The sequence below is a fragment of the Gorilla gorilla genome, chromosome 19 (assembly GCF_029281585.2).
Source record: "Gorilla gorilla gorilla isolate KB3781 chromosome 19, NHGRI_mGorGor1-v2.1_pri, whole genome shotgun sequence".
NCBI lineage: Eukaryota > Metazoa > Chordata > Mammalia > Primates > Hominidae > Gorilla > Gorilla gorilla.
This window is the reverse complement of record NC_073243.2, coordinates 19,296,976-19,320,416: the sequence shown is the minus strand read 5'-3', so window position 1 is coordinate 19,320,416 and position 23,441 is coordinate 19,296,976. Positions and strand designations below refer to the sequence as shown.

Genomic DNA, 23,441 nt, shown 5'->3' with positions numbered 1-23,441 from the left:
CTGTCCCCATCACAAGGTCCTTAATCACATCCTCAAAGTGCCTTTTGCCGTGTAACGTGGCATGTTTATAGGTTCTGGGGATTAGGACATGTCCATCTTTGGGGGGCGATAATTCTGCCCACCATATGACCTTGAAAGAAATGTAATGGCTCTTGACAGATAGGAGCGAAGTATGTTTTATCCCGGGTGTCCAGTGTATGGGGAGACATTAAACTGCTGGGAAGAATGAAATAGGAATGCCACTGCCTTTCATGAGAACATCAGCTGTTCACCGTAAAACTCTCTGAGCCTCTGCCTGGCACTTGTGCCCCACAGCACTCTGTCCACATTTTCCTTGTGGCCCTTAATCATCTCCCACATTGTTTATGTTGGCTATGTGATCCCCATTAATTCTGTACTCCCTGAAAACATGTACCCTGAGGAAGCCTGATAGAAGTTTGTGAATAAAGTTGAATTTGGGGAGTAAGCAGTGTTGGAGCACTTAAATTTGACATTTGTATAAGAGATGATATTTAAGGGTCAAGGTGGGAGAAATTAAAATAGGTCGTATTCTCTACTCACTGGGCGCTAATTTACAAACTTGTTTGTGTAGCTCCCTGGGAAGCTGAATGAAGCGGATCATAACGGAGATCTGGCATTAGATCTAGCCCTTTCACGACGACTGGAGAGTATTGCCACCACGCTGGTTAGTCACAAAGCTGATGTGGACATGGTGGACAAGAGTGGCTGGAGCTTGTTACACAAAGGAATCCAAAGAGGTAGGAAGTGTGTATTTTTCCCTGCAGGCAATTTTATTTTTATCCGAGTAATTTTTGAAGACTTTCTGACCTTGTTCCCAAAATTCTCAAAGGCTTCTCTAGTCTGTACTCACAGGCTACATGATTTAGAATTTGATCATTGGGTCAGAGGAAGCACTCAAGAGCTGTTGCCTATGCCTTGTTAGTTTGGCCATTCACCGTGCCAACAGGGCCCCAGGAAGAAAGGCTACAAAGATGGTACTTGTGTGAAGAAGTACCTTTTACTTGTAAGCACTTGATATGTTTGCTTGTTCAATGGATGGCTTTCTCCAGGAATTGTGCTAGGAAGGTTTTGCTTTTGTATTCTACCACAGATAAAAGGATAGTAGCAAAACCATAAACCTTGAAACATGTTCTTAGCTTCAGGGTTTTCACTTTAACAGGCTAGGCCTCTATTATGATAAATTGATAGAGTTTCATTTTGTTCTAGCAGAGTTATTTGAAATTGTAGCTATATTTTGAATGCATTGTTAGTAGTTGGAAGAATACAGAAATGATAGACTTGAGAACAAAACATTTAAATCTTTTTTTTTTTTTTTTTTTTTTTGAGACAGAGTCTTGCTCTGTCGTCCAGGCTGGAGTGCAGTGGTGCGATCTTGGCTCACTGCAAGCTCCGCCTCCTGGGTTCATGCCATTCTCCTGCCTCAGCCTCCCCAGTAGCTGGGACTACAGGTGCCCACCACCACACCCAGCTAATTTTTTGTATTTTTAGTAGAGACGGGGTGTCACCGTGTTAGCCAGGATGGTCTCGATCTCCTCACCTGGTGATTTGCCTGCCTCGGCCTCCCCAAAGTGCTGGGATTAGAGGCGTGAGCCACCGCATTCGGCCAAAACATTTTAATCTTAATGAATTAACTTGTCAAAGGAAAAAAAATACTAGGTTTTTGTTTGTTTTTTTCCATAGTCTTACTAATTCATGAGTCCCAAATGGATCCGGGCTGATTTTGCTTTGCAATGGTCATTTTAGACAGAGTGAAATCTGTATAGAGGTAGAGTTCCAGTGAGAAATGAAAGCTTTCCAAAGTGTCAAAGCGTTAGTTTTGTGGAGGGATGGTTGACTTGATTGAAGTGCATTGCCATGGCCACTTTTTTTTTACTTACATGTAGACATCAAAGAGAGAATCTACTTGTTTCGTTCCATCTTAATCATCTATATTTTCCCCTTTTGATGATGCATTGTTATACCATTATTGTCTATGCTACATTTTTGCCGTTCACAAATTGCTCCTAGTTGGTGGAATGTAGTTACATCAAGATGTGGTCCTGTGCCAGCTTTGTCCTTTTTGGGCCAAGGTTTTAATACAAGTATCCTTATAAGCCATGTGCTGGAGTGCTGAGCTTGCTGGCTGGTAGAGAGGAAAATTTTGCTCATCACTGGGTAGGAAATCCTTCGAGTATGTCAGTGTCAAGAGCAGATGCATCTTCCTCAAGCACCGTTATGTGCTGTGCAAAGCCAGCGGGTGCTTAGCGCTGAGTGTGATTCAGTGGGGAAATCTCCGCCACGTAGGGAATGATTCTTTCCCACACTGTTTCACGTCTGAGTTGTTTATTTTGGAAACAGATACCCTGTTACTAAAAAAAAAAAAAATCTGAGAATTTTGTTTCTTTCCTCCCAGGGAGTTAATTCTTATGTTTGATGATAAATCATCTTTGAGTTATTAAATATTTTGGTGATTGCTTAGCTACAAGAATTGCCAAGAATTAGTGATACATTTTTGATGTTTATTTTCAGATGATTTAATCTTCCACTGAGTTTATTAATTGCTTGCAAGTATGTGGATTACAGCATGGGCATAATAAACTTGATTTTGCTAACTTTAGAGAGTGTTGCATATTACCGTAGACAGAGCACTGGCTTTATGAAGCTGGTATTTACCAAGGTTTGAATCTGAGCTCATCTGTTTACTCTGTGGCCTTGGACAAGTCACATTCTACATCTTCCTTATCCATAAAGTGGGAATTACTTTTGCTTTATTGGTTTGTTCAGAGAATGCGAGGCAATGTTAGTAGTACACCCAGCAGTGATTACCAGGGGAATGGCGGGGTCAACCCTGCCATTCATCCCTTGCGCCTGCGTTGGAAATGCCATAACCAGGTCCAGTTCCTGTAGGAGTTTTTTTCACTTTAACTGTTAGGAGTGAAAGTCTTTAATATATGAGATTTCGGTTTAGTCTGAGCACACATTAGAATCTGTCAACAAAATAGTCAGTGATCATCCTAATAACCAAGTATAGCAGTCATTTTATCTAAAGAGTGGAACAGGCAGGCAGTGTCTCGGGGGGGAGTCCACAGGGGGCACATGTTTGGCCAGAGGGATGCCATCTCCTTGGATTAGCCTGATCTGAGCAAGAAGATGAGTCTTCACTTTATAAAAACAGTTCTTCCTGAACTTTTTTACCTTAATAACCAACATCAGTCGGTGGGTTTCTTTTTTCTTTCTTTCTTTTTTTTTTTTTTTTTTTTTTTTTTTGTTGTTGTTGAGACGGAGTTTCGCTCCTGTCGCCCAGGCTGGAGTGCAATGGCTCAGTCTCGGCTCACTGCAACCTCTGCCTCCCAGGTTGAAGCGATTCTCCTGCCTCAGCCTCCTGAGTAGCTGGGATTACAGGCACCTGCCACCATGCCCGGCTAATTTTGTATTTTTAGTGGAGACTGGGTTTCTCCACGTTGGTCAGGCTGGTCTTGAACTCCCAACCTTAGGTGATCTGCCTGCTTCGGCCTCCCAGAGTGCTGGGATTAAAGGCGTGAGCCACTGCGCCTGGCCGATGAGTTTCTTCAGTAGGATGTTCCTGTTATTTTTAGTAAATTTGAAAATGATGCCACCAACTGGAGCAGCATGAAATATGGTTTGTATTAATTGAATAATGAAGGGTACTGGCTGAATAAAACCATCAAGAAGCTGCATTGAAAGAAATATTGTATATGGATTTTTTTAGTGTGAAGTTTTTTGTTAGGAATATTTTTATGTGGACGGATTGTAATAGTCATGCCTCATTTACCTGGCAGTGTCAGTGAATGAGGTGATGAAGTAACTGAAACTTTTAAGCACCAGCTTTTATTTTAACTGTTTCTGATGATTTGAAATCTTTCTAAAATGTGTTAACCATTTTCTTATTGACAGAAACCTTATAAACGGTGCTTGTGACATATTCTGTTCCCTCCCTTTGTTCTGCTCTTCTGATATCAGTTGTCCTTTTCCTTTATGTACCCTCTGGGCTGACTTTCTTTTAATGTAAAACTTTATTAATTTTCTATTTCTAGTAATTTCTAAATAGCTTCTTTGTGTGGGGTGAATATATATAATATATGTATGATTATAAGTAAAAAGAACTTTATATTTGGATCTTATTAATAAAGTAAGTCTGATCCAAAGTCTATAATTGTTCTAAGAGGACTTAAGGATTTAAGATATAAAATTTTTTTTTATCATGCTATCCATCTGAATCCAGTCATTCATAGGTTTTCATATACCTGTGCAGTATTGCCCAGTTTATCTTCTGTATGTTTGGTGTATTATACATTTTTCATTAACCTATCTTTTCTTAGCTTTACTGTGTATTTATCTCTCTTTTTTTTTTTAAGACACAGTCTTGCTCTGTCACCCAGGCTGCAGTGCAGTGCTGCAATCTCGGCTCCCTGCAACCTCCACCTCCTGGGTTCAAGCGATTCTCCTGCCTCAGCCTCCCTAGTAGCTGGGATTACAGGCACGTGCCACTACGCTTGGCTAAGTTTTGTATTTTTGTAGCGATTGGGTTTGCCATGTTGGCCAGGCTGGTCTCAAACCCCTGGCCTCAAGTGAACTGCCCGCCTCGGCCTCCCAAAGTGCTGGGATTACAGTCAGGAGCCGCTGCGCCCGGCCACTATGTATTTGTGTCTTAGTTTGGAATATATTTTAAGCTTAAAGGTAACGAAACTACATTACCCCTTCTCCCCTGAGTATCTCATATTTTGGACTTTTCATTAAGGCCCTTTGTCCTAATAATTCTAAAGTTTCTTTCTACTCCCAGAATGTAAGTGGCCGTCTCTAGGATGTTTAGTTGTATTGCTAATATATTGTTGTCTTTACATATTTTTTCCTATACCAAATCCATGCGGAGTTTGTTCACGCTACAGAGTGGGACCCTCTGCGTATATGTATAAATGGACAGCAAAAGCCTGACCTAGCCTAGCCCCCTATATGCATGTTACCTGCTGCCTGCAGTGCTTTACTGCCTCTGTACTGTGAAGAAATCTAAGCTTTGATACTGGTAAAGACTGCAACCTTCTGCACCCCTTACCCCACCCAAAACGGGAGCAGAAGAATGAAAATATTTCAAGAGAAGGGACTTACTGGAAAATTGTTAAGTTACCTGAAGTCATGATTCATTCAAATAAGAGCCTTTCTGATAAAGTAGAACCCAATAGCCCTAACCAGTCAAATCCATTTTCTTCCCAAACATTTCCCCAGGGTCTGTTTTGTATAAGACAGTGTGAATACAAAAAAAAAAAAAATCAGACACAGGCCAATCTAGCATCTGAGGAGCGAGTCAGCATCTGAGGCCTCTTGTCTGCCCCAGTGCCAGAGCCCACATTCTCTAGCAAGATGGTCTCTTGGAAGAAAGCATAGAGCAGATGGGAAGTGTTGAAAAAGAGACAGTCGGCCTGGGCGCAGTGGCTCACGCCTGTCATCCCAGCACTTTGGGTGGCCAAGGTGGGAGGATCACTTGAGGCCAGGAGTTTGAGTCCAGCCTGGGCAGCAACATAATGAGACCTCACCTCTACAAAAATATTTTCAAATGAGCCAGGCACGGTGGCATGCGCCTGTACCCCTAGCTACTTGGGAGGCTGAGGCAGGAGGATTTCTTGAGGCTGGGAGGCTGAGGTTGCAGTGAGCCATGATGGTACCACTGCACTTCAGCTTGACCAACAGAGTGAGACCCTGTCTCAAAAACCAAAAACCAAAACAAAAGCAAATGATTTTCTAATTTCATACCTACTGAGAACCAGATGAAACCTGTATATTCAAATGAAAATGTGCACAGGAATACAGGCAACAGACCTGAGAGAGCTTTACCACTCCTGAAACCCCATTCTAGATATTCAGACTGTAGATATGTAGTCAAAGGAGATGAAATGGTATCGTAAGATATGAAAGGAAAACTTTGGAAGAGAGAGAAAATCATCATCTCGAGTTGTGATTCAAAGGAGTCTGCACTCACAACTCTAACAATTAGGAACCGAAGCGTCCTGATGCAAAAACAAAAGCACATCCTATGGAAAGATCCATAAATTAAAGAAGTTCCAAGGCAGCTTCAGCAATCTAGCATTCATCGCAAGGTCACCCACACATTTAAGGAGTATAGTCAACTCTCATGGGACCAGCAAATCAAACTCTAGGACGTTGTTCTGCATGCTGGGGATCATCCAGCTGAAGAAGGATGTGATTTGCAAGAAATTCATCCTGTAGACCTTGGTGAAATGGAGACGGAATCTGCAGAAAGTACCTCTGAATCCCGGCTCTTGGGTTAACTTGCTGTCACCCATCAGAGTCACACATGGGGACTTCAAGTTGCAAGTTGCAAATGAGTTTGATTTGGAAGATGTTTAACTGAACCCTTGAAAGACTTTCCAGGCCAGGCGCCGTGGCTCACGCCTGTAATCCCAACACTTTGGGAGGCTGAGGTGGGCGGATTGCTTGAGCCCAGGAGTTCAAGACCAGCTTGGGCAATGGTGGCAAAACCCACCTCTACCAAAAACACAAAAAAATTAGCTGGGTATGTTGGCGTGCACCTGTAGTCCCAGCTACTCGGGAGGCTGAGCTGGGAGGATCAACTGAGCCCTGGAAGTTGAGGCTGCAGTGAGCCGTGATGATGCCACTGCACTTCAGCCTGGGTGACAGAGTGAGACCCTGTCTCAAAAAAAAAAAAAAAAAAAAAATCCCCAAAACCCAACTTTCCCGATATGAGCTCATTGATGCCACCTGGAGGCTACTGAGAGCAACTGCTTTCACCCAGCAAGGCGTGATGCCCCAAGCCTTTCTAACAGGTTTCTGTTCTGTGTGTTATGATGCTTTGCTATTCTTGCCTTGTTTTCTTAAGAAACATACATTTTATATATAAATGGTGTTTGCATGTTTTAAATGTTAAATATAACTAAATCCAAGAAAGACTGAACTTTTAATCTTACAACAAATTTAATTGCTTAATCCTTGTCATCCTCCAAGTTAACTTGACAAGTAAACTTTAACTGGTTTTTCACAAGTATTTTGTAACACTAAATGGCCACTTGTCAGATTGCTTAGTTCCGAGTTTAACCATGTATTTGTAGAACCAATCTAGAGTCAATTTCTCTTTACTAGTGTCTGACAAAGTATTTTCACAAATGTATATACCATTAACATTTTCTTCTTAATTCTTGGCCTTTTGTCAACATGTCAAGGTAGTTTTTTTCACTCTTACAGAGCATAAATAGTCAAAGATGGTAAATGAAACTATTAAAATTAATGAATTTTGGCCAGACACAGTGGCGCATGCCTGTAATCCCAGCACTTTGGGAGGCTGAGACAGGTGGATCCCTTCAGCCCAGGGGTTGGAGACCAGCCTGGGCAACATGGTGAAACCCCATCTCTACTAAAAATATAAAAAAATAAGCCAGGCAAGGTGGCATGCGTGCCTGTAGTCTCAGCTATTCAGGAGACTGAGGTAGGAGAATCCCCTGAGCCAAGAAGTTGAGTCTGCAATGAGCCGTGATCGTGCCAGTGCACCAGCCTGGGTGGCGGGGGTGAGACTTTGTGAAGAATGGATTTTCTGTAAGTTACTCAGCCTTTGTTGAGTCAGGATCTCTCTCTGTCACCCAGGCTAGAGTGCAGTGGCATAGTCATAGCCCACTGCAGTCTCGAACTCTGGGGCTCAAGCGATCCTCCCACCTCATTCTCCTGAGTAGCTGGAACCACAGCTGTTGTCACCGCTCCTTGCTAAGTTTTTTTTTGTAAAGATGGGGTCTCCCCATGTTGCCAGGCTGGTCTTGAACTCTTGGGCTCAAGCGATCCTCCCACCTCGGCCTTCCAAAGCCCTGGGATGTTGTTCAGTCTTAATTTGATATCTGTAAATTGTCCTAGGTAGACTCTTATCTGTAATACTCCAAGAGGTAAGTCAGTGGAAGGGATTTAGAAAGAAATTTTGTTTCCACAACAAGGTTATTTACCATGTGAAATTTTCGTAAATAGTAATGTGTACAGATACTCTGTTCAAATATTTCATTGTAAACTTCTTATTAAGTCAGTTATGTGTATATAATGAGATTACAAAACTAAAAAGAGGCCGGGCGCGGTGGCTCACATCTGTAATCCCAGCATTTAGGGAGGCCGAGGCAGGTGGTTTGCCTGAGCTCAGGAGTTTGAGACCAGCCTGTACATCATGGTGAAACCCCGTCCCTACTAAAATACAAAAAATTAGCCAGGTGTGGTGGCACACGCCTATAGTCCCAGCTGCTTGGGAGGCTGAGACATGAGAATTGCTTGAATTTCGGAGGCGGAAGTTGCAGTGAGCTGAGATTGCGCCACGGCACTCCAGCCTGGGTGACAGAGCAAGGCTCTGTCTGAAAAAGAAAAATCTAAAAAGAAAATAAATTTTATAATAATAAAACAGACATGGGATTACTCTGAGTAGGAACGTGTATGCAAGTACAGCAGAAACAGACATGGGATTACTCTGATTAGGAACCTGTATGCAAGTACAGCAGAATGGAAGTAGATGTTGCTTAGTTAGGTACAAGCTGTGGTCAGGAAATAAGAAAGAAAGAGAGAGAAATTGTGTAGGGAGGGATCCTGGAAACCCTTTTGAGAGATGACCAAAAGAGGCCTTTGAAGAATAGAAGCCTAGTATTCTTTTTTTTTTTTTTTTTTTTGAGACGGAGTTTTTCTCTTAATCCCCAGGCTGGAGTGCAATGGTGTGGTCTCAGCTCACTGCAACCTCCACCCCCTAGGTTCAAGCGAATCTCGTGCCTCAGCCTCCCAAGTAGCTGGGATTACAGGCATGCACCACCACGCCCGGCTAGTTTTGTATTTGTAGTAGAGACGGGGTTTTTCCATGTTGGTCAGGCTGATCTCGAACTCTCGACCCCAGGTGATCCGCCCACCTCGGCCTCCCAAAGTGTTGGGACGACAGGCATGAGCCACTGCGCCTGGCCCAGCCTAGTATTCTTAAACAGTGAAAGGATACTGAGGTGAGGAGGCAGGACAAGTGGTAACAGGTAACCAAAAATTGAGCAAAGCCTTTTGAATTCGTCTGTAACTCCATGATCTCAATGAGTTTCCACTTACAGATGCCCCAAGAGGTTCCTTCAGACACATCTAGTTATTGCTCTCCTTTGTCTGCAGTCATTTTCTGCTGCCTCTTGAAGAAGCACTGGCCAGAATACTTTGCCCTGACACTGTTTCTTCTATTATTTCTTTTCAAGGAGATCTCTTTGCTGCCACTTTCCTCGTTAAGAATGGGGCCTTGGTCAACGCTGCTACACTGGGTGCCCAGGAGACACCACTGCACCTTGTGGCCTTGTACAGTTCAAAGAAACACTCAGCAGATGTGATGTCTGAGATGGCGCAGATTGCAGAGGCCCTTCTGCAGGCTGGTGCCAACCCCAACATGCAGGACAGCAAGGGGAGGTAAGCTGGGGAGCAGACACTGTGCCCTTAGCACTCTTCTCAGAAGATATCTTACAGTAGCATGTAATTGGCATATGGGGAGTTCATGTTCTTTAGTTTGGCATTATTCAGTCTTATTTTCATTAAAGTCACAGACATCGATGTGTAGTAGTAGTGTCACTACTAAAACCAGAGGCATTTGGGGAAAACATTTCTATCCTGGGTAACTGAAGTCTTCGAGGTTTTTTTTTTTGTGTTGTTTGTTTGTTTTTAATTGTGTCAGCATCTCACTCTGTCACCCAGGCTGGAGCGCAGTGGTATGATCTTGGCTCACTGCAGCCTCTACCTCCTGGGCACAGGTGATCCTCTCACCTCAGCCTCCTGAGTAGGTGAGACTACAGGCACACGCCACCCCACTTGGCTGATTTTTGTATTTTGGTGGAGACAGGGTTTTGCCATGTTGTCCAGGCTGGACTCGAACTCCTGAGCTCAAGCGATCTGCCCACCTCGGTCTCCCAAAGTGCTGGGATTACGGGTGTGAGCCAGTGTTCGAGCTTTTAAGCAATTTGTATCTTCATGTTTGAAGGAACCAGAGTGGTCATCTAGTCCAGTGCCTCCAAGGAAACCTTGTAGCATTTCTTAGAGTTGCTTGGATAGTTTGAAGAACTATTGAGGTCTAATTGTTAGAAAATTCTCTATATTAAACCCAATTTTACCTTCTCGTACACACTCCCACTTTATCTGCACAGCTTGCTACCTTTGTCCATAGCACGGCCCTTTGCATATTTAACAATATTTACTGTGTTCATTTTGCCCCTTTCCAGAAATAGTTGAGGATTCCTTGTGGTAGGATCTGAGAAAAGGCTACTTGTCTTGGGACAGTGGTGTGAGGGGCTGTGAAGGATAGTTAAGTCACCTGAATCACTAACCACAGTTGGGACCCACTTGTCATTAGAACATTCTCAGTATTTTATACCTTTGAAAAACCTCTCAAAAAAAAGATTTTTTGTAAAGTTTGGTTGTCAGACAGGAGAATGTATTTATGTGATAGATAAGTACGTAAATAAGATGTAGCTTCATGCAATCTCAGTATCATGTGATAATTACCTTATTTCCTAAAATAATTGCATCCATTTCCCTGCTGTTGATTCTTTTATTTTTTTCCTCTAACGGCAATAAACTCGCAGTGTGTGTGTGTGTGTGTGTGTGTGTGTGTGTGTGTGTGTGTGTGTGGTAGATGCAGCCTTGGGCTCTGACTCAAAGTGTGTGTTTTTGGGGGGAGGTTGGGGGTGGGGTAGGTGCAGCCTTGGGCCCTGACTCGCTGTGTGGGTTGGGGGGGGGGTGGGTGGGTGGGTGGGTAGGTGCAGCCTTGGGCCCTGACTTGGGGGGGTGGGGTGTGTGTGTGTGTGTGTGTGTGTGTGTGTGTGTGTGTGTGTGTCAGTGGTGGCTCTGCAGTGCCAGTCTCCTGCAGGGCTCCCGAGTGCTAAATGAAAGCAGTGAAAGGGGTTAAATGCCGCTTTCATCAGTTCTTTCCTGTTGCTGCTCTGAGTGTGTTTGAGAAGAACAGAAGATTATGGGGGAGAGTTTCTTTTTAGAATTGATGGAGAAGAGATGAGGGAAAATCTGCACACCTGTGGCAGAAACTGCTGTTCTCAAGAAAATCCTGTCTGTGCCTTCAGGAAGCGGTCGGGATTGAGTTGGGGAGTATTTGAGATCGCTTCCTTGAGCTGATTCTTGTCCATTTTGGCCACTGAATAATGGTCACATATAAGGAGATCCGTTTTCAGGTTTTGATACTGGGTCATGGTTTTAGAAGCCTTGTAGAAATGTGGGATTTCTTGCGGGTGGTGATTCTGCCTGGGATTCTGGTTGCGTCTTGCCGTGAGTCGTCCTGAACAGGCTTGTCCTGAACTGACCCCTCTTCTTTTGGATCCCGCAGGACTCCTTTACATGTGTCCATCATGGCCGGGAATGAATATGTGTTCAGTCAGCTGCTGCAGTGCAAACAGTACGTAGGGAGACACGCACAAGTGAGAAGGCGGTTGTGAGGGGGGGATTGTGAGTGAAAAATCATTCCTTTTAAACATCTTTAGTGTTGCATATATTAAGAAGTTAAAGTGAGCTAAAAAAATGTGTCATTGAAAAAGGATAAAGAGAAAGAACCAGGTTGTTGTCAGTATAGATTGTCTCAAAAAGATTGTATGTGCTGTTGACATTGCTTCTGCTTTTCAGACTAGATTTAGAACTCAAAGACCACGAGGGCAGCACGGCTCTGTGGCTGGCAGTGCAGCATATCACAGTGTCTTCTGACCAGTCTGTGAACCCCTTCGAAGATGTCCCCGTGGTAAATGGGACTTCATTTGATGAGAACAGCTTTGCAGCCAGACTCATCCAGCGCGGCAGCCACACAGACGCACCTGACACGGCGACAGGTAAAGCACATGCCTCCCAAAGGGGCGACGCTGGGGTCTGCAGGCGCCAGGAAATGGCGTGTAAATGCTTTCACCCCAAATTTAGAAACTGAACGGCATACTATGAGGATAATTGTTTTGTACTTAATTTTATATACAGTAAAAGCCTGGGTTGTCATTTTTAAAAATCCTGTGCTTCAAACAATTGAGCAGACATCAAGTCCCTGAAACTGAAACTTCCATTTATTTAATGCGGTGACTCGCAGACTCTTTGGACTCAAGAATTCCTTTGACCATCTTAAAAATTGTACCCCAGAGAGCTTTTCTTTAGGTGGGTTATAACTTCAGTATTTACCATATTAGACTACACTTTGAGAACACTGTTTTAGTGTATTTCCTTGATCTGACTAAATAAAATAACAGGGATATTTTAAGGAGAGGGATTTGGTGTAATTCAGTATTGAGTACTGGCAATGCATAAAACATGGGTAGGTGTCACTCACACAGGAAGACTTGACCAAAAAAAAAAAAGATGGATATTAAAACAGCCCTTTCCCTAAAGAAGTTAATAATTAAAGGTTGGCCAGGCGTGGTGGCTCACACCTGTAATCCCAGCATTTTGGGAGGCCGAGGTGGGTGGATCACCTGAGGTCAGGAGTTTGAGACCAGGGTGGCCCCTTTAGAGACTGAAACCTGTCGCTACTAAAAAAACAAATTATCAGCTGGGCATGGTGGCGGGCTCATGTCATCCCAGCTACTCAGGAGAGGCCGGAGAATCACTTGAAACTGGGAGGCAGAGGTTGCAGTGAGCCAAGATCGTGCCATTGCACTCCAGCCTGGGTGAGGAGACTGAAACTCCGTCTCAAAAAAAAAAAAAAAAAAAAAAGATAAGGCCGGGCGTGGTAGCTCATGCCTGTAATCCCAAAGCATGGTAGCTCACACCTGTAATCCTAGCACTTTGGGAGGCTGAGGCCGGTGGATCACCTGATGTTAGCAGTTCCAGGTCAGCCAGGCCAACAGGGCGAAAGCCTGTCTTTACTAAAAATGCAAAAATAGCTGGGCGTGGTGGCCACGCACTGTAATCCCAGCTACTCAGGACGCTGAGGTAGGAGAATTGCTTGAACCCAGGAGACAGAGGTTGCAGTGAGCCAAGATCGCGTCACTGCACTCCAGCCTGGGCAACAGAGCAAGACTCCGTCTCAAAAATAAGTAAATTAATTAATTAAAGTAAAATTTAAAAAAAATTAAAGGTCAGCCAGGTGCAGTGGCTCACGCCTGTAATCCCAGCACTTTGGGAGGCCAAGGCAGACAGATCACCTGAGGTCAGGAGTTCGAGACCATCCTGGCCAACATGGTGAAACCGTCTCTACTGAAATACGAAAATTAGCCGGGCGTGATGGCGATGCCTGTAATCCCAGCTACTTGGGGGGCTGAGGCGGAAGAATCACTTGAACCCGGGAAGCGGAGGTTGCAGTGAGCCAAGATCGTGCATTGCACTCCAGCCTGGGCAACAAGAACGAAACTCCATCTCAAAAAAAAAAAAAAAAAAAAGAGTCGACTGGTGGCTCGTGCCTGTACTCTGAGCTACTCAGGAGGCTGATGTGGGAGGATTGCTTGAGGCCAGGAGTTGGAGGCTGCAGTGAGCTATGATCACTCCACTGTACTCCAGCCTGGGTGACAGAGCAAGATTCTCTCTCTTAAAAAACAAACAAAAAAAAAAGGCTTGAATGTTAGACTCTTACAGAACTAGTTTTTATAAAAGTCTGACATGTGTTTGAAAAGAATATGCATTCTTTAATTGTAGGATGCAGCATTCTCTATGTGCATTAAATCAAGCTTGTTCATTATGCTGTTCAAATCTTACATATTCTTACTAACTTTTGGACTGCTTGATCTGTCAGTTTCTGAGAGGTATATTAAAATTTTTCATTGGTTATGGTTTTGTCCATTTTTCTTGCTGGTTCTGTCAATTTTACATTATATAGTTTTAATTGTTAAGTCTAGACAGGCTCAGGATTGTTTTTTCTATTGATAGGTTTCATTTTTCATTTTACGTGTAATCTTAGTCCACTAGTTTTTTTAATTTTTAATTTTTATTTTTTTAATTTTAAGGCTAGTCAGGTGAAGCAGTGGGAGTGAAGAAGGAACAAAGAAATCTGTAACTGGTTTTGATGAGTTTTAAACACCACTGCACGCGGACCAGCCAATTTGTCCACTTGCTTTTAACGGTTTAGTGATGTTTTGGCAGTCATGGGTTGTCTTTGTTCTATTGGGAGATATAGAATTTAAGTCTTGTGTACAGTGGAATGACTGCAGGCATAAACATGGAATTCGAAGTCTCCAGATTAACCATCAACTAGGAGTCTCCAGATTAACCATCAACTAAGAGTCCCCAGATTAGAGCAACCATCAACTAGGACTCTCCAGATTAGATTAACCATCAACTAGGAGTCTCCAGATTAGATTAACCATCAACTAGGAGTCTCCAGATTAGAGCAACCATCAACTAAGAGTCTCCAGATTAGAGCAACCATCAACTAGGACTCTCCAGATTAGATTAACCATCAACTAGGAGTCTCCAGATTAGATTAACCATCAACTAAGAGTCTCCAGATTAGAGTAACCATCAACTAAGAGTCTCCAGATTAGAGCAACCATCAACTAGGCGTCTCCAGATTAGAGTAAACATCAACTAAGAGTCTCCAGATTAGAGCAACCATCAACTAGGAGTCTCCAGATTAGAGTAACCATCAACTAGGCGTCTCCACATTAGAGCAACCATCAACTAAGAGTCTCCAGATTATATTAACCATCAACTAGGCGTCTCCAGATTAGAGTAACCATCAACTAGGACTCTCCAGATTAGATTAACCATCAACTAAGAGTCTCCAGATTAGAGTAACCATCAACTAAGAGTCTCCAGATTAGAGTAACCATCAACTAGGAGTCTCCAGATTAGAGTAACCATCAACTAGGAGTCTCCAGATTAGAGCAACCATCAACTAGGAGTCTCCAGATTAGAGCAACCATCAACTAGGAGTCTCCAGATTAGAGCAACCATCAACTAGGAGTCTCCAGATTATATTAACCATCAACTAGGAGTCTCCAGATTAGAGCAACCATCAACTAGGAGTCTCCAGATTAGAGCAACCATCAACTAGGAGTCTCCAGATTAGAGCAACCATCAACTAGGAGTCGGATTCCTGTCTCTGAGGGATAAGGAAAAACATGGTATGAAAGCAAAATAGTACTTTGTCTCATTTCTTTTTGTTTGTTCGTTTTGAAACAGTTTTGCTCTGTCGCCCAGGCTGGAGTGCGGTGGGACTATCTCGGCTCACTGCAACCTCCGCCTCCTGGGTTCAAGTGATTCTCCTGCCTCAGCCTCCTGAGTAGCTGAGATTACAGGCATGTGCCACCAGGCCTGGCTAGTTTTTATATTTTTAGTAGAGACAGGGTTTCACCATGTTGGCCAGGCTTGTCTCGAACTCCTGAGCTCAAATTATCCACCCAACTCAGCCTCCCAAAGTGCTGGGATGACAGGCAATGAGCCACCGTGCCTGGCTGTCACAGTTCTTTATCTTGTTTTCAGTCCTGGTGTTTGGTTTATTTAGAATTTCAAATAGTGTAGCTGTTGACATGAGAGAGTTTGTTCATTTTTGGAAATGGATTTTAAAAGCTGAGAAACACTGTTTTAGGGCTAAAACCATTTAGAGAGAAAAAAAAACTCATTTTTTTCTTTCCAAGGTTTTTATTTAGAAAAGAGTAACAGTGCTAAGGAAAATATTTCTAAGCCAAGAATAAACATATTTAAAGCATTAGGAATAAAACTGAAGTATTTAAGGGGCATTTTCTAATAGGATTTAAAATGTTTTCAAAATGGTCATCCAGCCAAGTGGTTTTCAGCCAGGCACAATCCTGCCTTTACTGCCTGAGAACATTTGTCAACATCTGTAGACATTTCTTTTTTTTTCTTTTCTTTGAGACAGAGTCTTGTTCTGTCACCAAGGCTGGAGTGCAGTGGCACGATCTTGGCTCACTGCAACCTCTGCCTCGTGGGTTCAAGCAATTCCTGTGTCTCAGCCTCCCGAGTAGCTGGGATTACAGGTGTGCACCACCAAGCCTGGCTGATTTTTGTATTTTTAGTAGAGACAAGTTTTCACCATGTTGGCCGGGCTGATCTCAAACTGCTGGCATCAAGTAATCCGCCTGCCTCGGCCTCCAAAAGTGCTGGGATGACAGCTGTGAGCCGCCACACTGGCCAACATCTACAGACATTTCTAATTGTCTTTAAGTTCAGAGGATGCTGCCGAACATTGTACAGTGTGCAGAACAGACCCCACAACAAAGAATTTATCCTGTCCAAAATGTCAGTAGCACCACTGTTGAGAAACCTTGCTCTAACCCACCCTCAGCAAGGGGACAGAACTTCCCTCCCGTCCTGGGCAGTGGCTAGCAGGAATCCCAGGGAGGAATTGGATGTTCCAGCCCGGGGCGTTCCCTAGCCTCTGTGTCCACACACAGAGAGTACCTGTGTGGATGCTCCAGCCTGGGGCGTTCCCTAGCCTCTGTGTCCACATACAGAGAGTACCTATGTGGACTTAAATGATACCTACTGTCTGTCGTGGGCTTACTGTCTGGCGTGGACCTACTGTCTGGCGTGGACCTACTGTCTGGCGTGGGCCTACTGTCTGGCGTGGGCCTACTCTCTGGCGTGGGCCTACTCTCTGGCGTGGGCCTACCGTCTGGCGTGGACCTACCATCTGGCGTGGGCCTACCGTCTGGCGTGGGCTTGCCAGTCATAGGGTGGCAGGGAAGAGCAGGGTGTTGTGCAGCGTGACCGCATTTTGATGCAAACAGAAGAATCAGCAATGCCCATTTTCTTTTAGGAAACTGTTTACTACAGCGGGCAGCTGGAGCAGGAAACGAGGCAGCAGCTCTTTTCCTGGCAACCAACGGTGCCCATGTCAACCACAGAAACAAGTGGGTAAGTGTGACAGGGCAGCCGGAGAAAATGGTGTTGATCTATGGAAGAAATGGCAGTGGTGGATATGTAGGAAAAAGGGGAATGGGTGGTTTTTTTCAGTTTTTAATCAGAATAATACATGTATATGGTTAAAAAGCCAGAGTGAAACAGATTATTTTGTGTTTCTTCAAATATTGGTTGATTGGTTCATTCAGCAGCCATTTCCTAAGCATTTGTTTAGGAAACAGTGCTTGTTCAGGTTATCAGACCCTGAACTAGATGCTATGGACTTTAATAGAGGTTAGCAAACGTGTGCACAAACCTACCGCGATAGCATTTGATTCTTGATAACACTTCACATTTGCTTGGGTTTTCCTCTGTGGATTGTCATGTATGAGTCTATGTCGCACGCTAACAAGGTGGAATGTATGGTGTTATGAATAAAAGTGTTACCTTTGGGGTTGGACGTTACTGAGTTTACCAGCTTTCCCGTTTCCTCCCTATGCAGTCTTCTTTTTTTTTTTTTTTTTTTTTTTTCTTGAGACACAGTTTTGCTCTTGTTGCCCAGGGTGGAGTGCAATGGGGTAATCTCGGCTCACCACAACCTCTGCCACCTGGATTCCAGCAATTCTCCTGCCTCAGCCTCCAGGATAGCTGGGATTGCAGGGATGCACCACCACGCCTGGCTAAGTGCTTATTAGCATAATATCTGAGACATTAGGTACTATTTGATAGTTATTTTTACTTTATTATTTTCAGACCAGGAGGATGTGCTTGTCTTCAAGATCACATTTATTTTACAGTCACTTTCTGCTAGCAGCTTTAAGGCTATTATCCCTTTTAATTTTCACAGTGGACCTGGAAGCAGCATGTATCGTTAGGATTGAAGAAGCCTTTCCCACATCAATCAATTCTCTATTTTGGAGTCAAGGACCTTGAGGTTCTGAGAGGTTAAGTGGCTTATAAATAATGAGGTGTCCACATTAAGACTCCGGCACAAGGCTGTCTAGTTGCACGCTGTCTCAACAGCACTGGGCAAGGCAGTAAACAGTGAGCTTGGTATCTGAGCCAGACAAGTGTATCTTGGTACAGAACAGAGGGCAGTGCCATCCTTTCCACTGCTGACTCCACTATGTGTCTGCACACAGCCAACTCTCCAGCCAGAGTGACGGCATGGCCCCGTGCCCACCGGCCAGAGTGATGGCATGGCCCCGTGCCCACCAGAGGCTGCTGCTTGTTTTGGGCTCAGCATCTCAGCATGTCATGCCCTCTCACCTTCTCCATGCCTCTGCTCTTGCCATCGTGTGTCTCTGTCTCTTTCTTTTCCTCCTGCATCATTAGCTTTGCCCATTATTCATTTCTAATAGCACAGAGACATGCTCTACTATCTCCTAACTTAACATCCTTTGCTGGGCACGGTGGCTCACGCCTGTAATCCCAAAACTTTGGGAGGCTGAGGTGGGCAGATCGCCTGAGGTCAGGAGTTGGAGACCAGCCTGGCCAACATGGCGAAACCCTGTCCCTACTAAAAATACAAAAATTAGCTGGGTGAGGTGGCCAGTGCCTCTAATCCCAGCTACTCGGGAGGCTGAGGCAGGAGAATCGCTTGAACCCGGGAAGCGGAGGTTGCAGTGAGTGGAGACTGCGCTGCTGCACTCCAGCCTGGGGCACAGAGTGAGATTTTGTCTCGGAAAACAAAAAACAAAAAAAAAACCCTCCCTTGGGCCCACATTGTCTACCCGCTGTTGTTCCTTCTCTGAATACCCTTCATAGCAAAACTAGGTCAAACCCAAGCTGTAGAGACACGGGAGGCCTCACTTGAAAGCACTGGAGACCAGCACTGCAGAAGGGCCTGGAACACTGGCTTCTGCTGTGTGGGCTTTATCCTGTGGGGACAGAAGAGCCATTGGAGGGTTTTGGGCAGAGAAGTAGTGTGATTCTTCTGGAGCTGAGAAAACTGCCTGGGATGGCTGGCACGGTGGGTGTGCCGTGGAGTCCAGGCTGGAGCCAAGTGGGAGTCATCTTGACAAGCAATGACCTGTCCTGTCCTGTCCTCTCACACTGCATTTGGATCCAAAGGAGCAGGTTTCACAGGAATTGCAGAATCAGTCTGTGACACGCATGCTTGAGGCTCCCAGAAGCGAGGGCAAGAGAGCTGTTAAAACTGCTGTGGTGCAAGAATGACGTAATGGAATTTGGGAACTTGGAGGGGAAGCTTGAGAGGGCGGTGGCGGATAAAAGGGTGATACTGGGCACAGTGTACACTGCTCAGGTGACGGGCGCACTAACATTAAGAAATCACCACCGAAGAACTTATCATGGAACCAGAAACCACCTGTACCCCAAAGACACTGAAATACGAATTTAAAAAAAAACAGTTGTGGCGAACCCATGGAAAAACAGAGGAAACTGGCCAGGAGGAGGAGCCTGTGTGGGGGAATAAATTCCATTGTGATTTTTGAATTTCTACACATTTAAGGTAGGGATGTCTAACAGGCAGTGGGAAAATTAGATGCAAAAATGGGGCTGGAGACCTGGGTTTGAGAGTCTCTTCCTTGCAGATAATGGCAGAAGCCGTGGAGTATATCAGCACACCCAATGAGAATGCGTAGGAAGAAGGTCTGGAACAGAAGACAGCCCCGAGGAGGAGGGGGAGAGGGAGGGGAAGGGGGGGAGGGGGAGGGGTAGAGGAGGGGGAGGAGCAGGGGAGGAGGAGGAAGAGGACGTACTTGGGCGGGCTCACACTGCAATTACAGTTCCCCTGTATGGGGAGGATTTGGGATGGGAAGCACGCACTCTGGGTCAAGGCGTAAAAGCACTCAATCCTTATCTGCCACCGTGGAAAGTCCCACAGATAATGTTCAAAGCTGGAAAATCAAGAGGCAGCAATAAAAACATGTTGGTTAGAAATATGGAGAGTTACAAAACCCAGCTGGAAGAGTTAAAAGTGATTCCTGCTGGGAAAGGATTTTTTTTTTTTTTTAGGCTAGTCAAGTGAGGCAGTGGGAGTGAAGGAACAAATGAATCTGTAACTGGTTGTGATCAGTTAGTTGTAAACATCACCGCCAGGGATCTTGCTGATTTTTACAATAAGCCTCGGAGAGTTCTTGCCTCTCTAAGTGATGATGATGTATAACTCTGATGAGGGCAGGCACCTTATGCAAGCGCTGTACTGCAGGCAGAGTGGTGCATTCCGTTCATTTCCACTTGTTGGGGTGAAAACACTCTAGTGTGTGTGTTTACATACGGACATACACATGGACACGCCCAAATGCATGTGTGTGTGCATATGTGTATTTTCCTGGGAGGGTTCTGTCAATGGAGAGAAACATGAAAGTGGTAATAATGGTTCCAAATGTGAGAGGAAACTTCTTTTTAAATGTTGCATCAGGTACCGGTAATACCAATTAAAAATGTTTTTAACTTTTAAAAGTAGGAGAAGGAGGTCTTGATCAGAGTTCAAGATGAGATTGATACAAGCAGGCCACAGAGACGGAGCTAAAGAAGAAGCGACGGCCACAGCGTTAAGGCTGCCGACTGCCGGGGCTTAGCTCCGGGCAGGGGCTGCGCGGCTCTCCCATTTGTTGTACTGTTTATTTTGGTGACACTTGGAGCTTGTTATTGTTCTGTCGTGATAAGCATATATTATTTTTATAATTAGAAAAAAAGAATTATAAAACAAAGCGAAGGGTGGTTAAAGAGGACCTTGGAGGTGAAGTCAAGAAGCCAGTGCTTTCGGAAGGTGCTTGGGGAAGACACTGAAGAAACCAAGGGTGGAACCAGGCGCAGTGCCTCACGCCTGTAACCCCAGCTATTTGGGAAGCTGAGGCAAGAGGACTGCTTGAGGCTAGAAGTTTGAGTCCAGCCTGGGCAACACAGCGAGATGCTGCTTCAAAAAAAAAAAAATGGGCCGGGCGTGGTGGCTCACGCTTGTAATCCCAGCACTTTGGGAGGCCGAGTTGGGTGGATCACAAGGTCAGGAGTTTGAGACCAGCCTGGCTAACATGGTGAAACCTGTCTGTACTAAAAATAGAAAAATTAGCTGGGTGTGGTGGCGTGCGCCTGTAATCCCAGCTACTCAGGAGGCTGAGGGAGGAGAATCGCTTGAACCCGGGAGGCAGAGGTTGCAGTGAGCCGAGATCTTGACACTGCACTCCAGCCTGGGCGACAGAGCGGGACTCCGTCTCAAAACAAACAAAAAAAGATACTGAGAGCGATGGCTCAGGAGAAAGAGAACAGACGTCAGGAGGGGCAGCTGGCGGCAGGATGAGCCAAGGACCCGAGGTTTTGCACTTGGGCTGCCACGCTCTTTGTGAAGGGAATTCCTGTGAGTGCTCAGATTTCGGCCATTTGTTTCCATTCAGGGAGAAACCCCGTTGCACACAGCGTGTCGGCATGGCCTGGCCAACCTCACGGCAGAGCTCCTGCAGCAAGGCGCCAACCCAAACCTGCAGACGGAGGAAGCTCTGCCTCTGCCAAAGGAGGCCGCATCCCTGACCAGCTTGGCGGACAGCGTCCATCTGCAGACGCCACTGCACATGGCGATCGCCTATAACCATCCGGACGTGGTGTCTGTCATCCTGGAGCAGAAAGGTAAGTACGTGGGAATACTGTCCATCCTTTTGACTTGGGGACAGCGGTTTAGTATCGTTAGTTGATGTTTTTTCTGTTGGTGAGTTTCATGTGGCTAGTTTCTTACCCCCAAAAAATCCTTTTAGGTCAAACTAGAGAAGCATGTAGTCTGGCTCTTGACTGCTGCTTCCCTGTGTGTGTTTTCAGGATGGGGCCTAACCATTTCACTTGTTAGGTTAAGCTGGTAGTAATGTCTGTCTTATTTGAGTATTTCTCTAGGCCATTTAGTGTAGGTCAAGCAAAGCTGTGCCTCGGTGTGAGCACTGTCTTTGAGAACCCTGTTGTGGCAGGCACCCCATGAGAGAGGGGCCAGAAAGAGGGGCCAAGGGCAGCCCCTGCGGGACAGAAGGGCCGTTTCCCTCAGAAAGTCTCCCTCATGCGTTCTCTTGCCTGTCCTGAGGTTTATTTTGCTCTTGCCTCAATCCTTGTTAAGGACAGTGTTTTTTTAGCATTGTCCTTCTGGAGGGAGGTTGGGTTTTAGGTACTATGTGCCCTTTTTTTGGTCCTCACAGAAGTTTTAAGACTGTAGGAGGGAAAGTTTTAAGATTGCGTTCTAGGAAACATCATCAGGGCATTGTTTTAGTCTTTTTAGTAATCAAGCGTGTTTCCGTAATGGAGTCCGTTTTTCTTATGTGAAGAGTCAGTGTTTTAAGCTTTAAAAAGATTCGTTTTCCCTGTAAGTTTTGCTCCAAAGTATCAGATTTCTGGGCTTTGAGTCTTGACGAGATTTATGTACTCTCTTTATAGCATTGATCATATTATACCCAACAGGCAGTTTGAAACTGAGTTCTTACTCCACTGAAGCTTTAAATGTGACCCACAGATGGTGACATCAAGTGTTCTTTTACTTTTTAAAACATTTAGCCAATGCTCTTCATGCCACCAACAACTTGCAGATCATTCCGGACTTCAGCCTCAAAGATTCCCGAGACCAGACTGTGCTGGGCCTGGCATTATGGACTGGTAAGGCTGTGCCAGGGCCGCTGATGTCTGCAGACAGACAGCTGTCCGAAGTGGGGCCGGGGGGAGAGAGGGAGCGAGAAAGAAAGAGGAGAGTGGGCTAATCATTTGGTTGTAAAATAACATTTCTGTTTGAGTTAAGCCTGTTAGATCCAGTGGAAAACTGCTGGCTTTGAGAAGTTGAGAGGGTCTGGCTGTTGTAGTAAGATGTTGAGGAAGCGGGAAAAGCCGAGCCTGGATGAGATCGGGGCTTGTTTCCCAGGCATGCACACGATCGCAGCCCAGCTGCTGGGCTCTGGAGCCTCCATCAATGACACCATGTCAGATGGGCAGACGCTACTGCACATGGCCATACAGCGGCAGGACAGCAAGAGCGCACTCTTCCTGCTGGAGCACCAGGCAGATATAAATGTCAGGTAGGAGGAAGCCGCTCCCTCCACCTAACACCAGGTAACAATTAATTGAGATGTCAAAATCATAGCCTCGCTTGTAGAAAAGTGTTTTTGTTTCATATTAGATAGAGGAAAGGAAACAGTAGCTCTAAAAACACACAAATGCGGTGTCGTCACTGAATATCATCAAAAGACTTGATTGTAATGGCGAAAAGGAACTGTCCTTTGCTCTTGTTTGAACCTTTCAGGACCCGTGCATAGTACTGCACAAGTCTCACTGTAAAAAACAATCTAAAATCAGGGTTTTTTTCCTTTGAGGCAGGATCTCACTCTTTTGCCCAGGCTGGAGTGCAGTGGCACAATCTCGGCTCACTGCGGCCTCCACCTACTGGGTTCAAGCATTTCTCGTGCCTCAGCCTCCCAAGTAGCTGGGATTACAGGCGCCCACCACCACGCCCAGCTCATTTTTGTACTTTTAGTAGAGACGGGGTTTCACCATGTTGGCCAGGCTGGTCTCGAACTCCTGACCTCAAGTGATCTGCCTGCCTCGGCCTCCCAAAGTGCTGGGATTACAGTCATGAGCCACTGCGGCCACCCTAAAATCAGTTTTTAACAAGGAATTTCAGTTACAATGAAGAATGTTCCAACAAATGAGCCACCAACAAGGCC

The 23,441-nt window shown here is 45.0% G+C and overlaps 1 protein-coding gene across 5 annotated transcripts in view; it reads left to right on the top strand.

The window, feature by feature from the left end:
• The window catches only part of ANKFY1 (ankyrin repeat and FYVE domain containing 1), a 99,590-nt gene that overhangs the window by 57,191 nt on the left and 18,958 nt on the right, over positions 1-23,441 (top strand). For all 5 annotated transcript variants that reach the window (XM_063700524.1, XM_055367182.2, XM_031003433.3 and 2 more), the window contains 8 exons: positions 593-758; positions 9,231-9,435; positions 11,354-11,422; positions 11,647-11,846; positions 16,712-16,809; positions 21,153-21,381; positions 22,285-22,383; positions 22,643-22,796. In XM_063700524.1, coding sequence (XP_063556594.1) covers positions 593-758; positions 9,231-9,435; positions 11,354-11,422; positions 11,647-11,846; positions 16,712-16,809; positions 21,153-21,381; positions 22,285-22,383; positions 22,643-22,796 — 1,220 coding nt within the window. The remainder of the gene's footprint in view (positions 1-592; positions 759-9,230; positions 9,436-11,353; positions 11,423-11,646; positions 11,847-16,711; positions 16,810-21,152; positions 21,382-22,284; positions 22,384-22,642; positions 22,797-23,441) is intronic.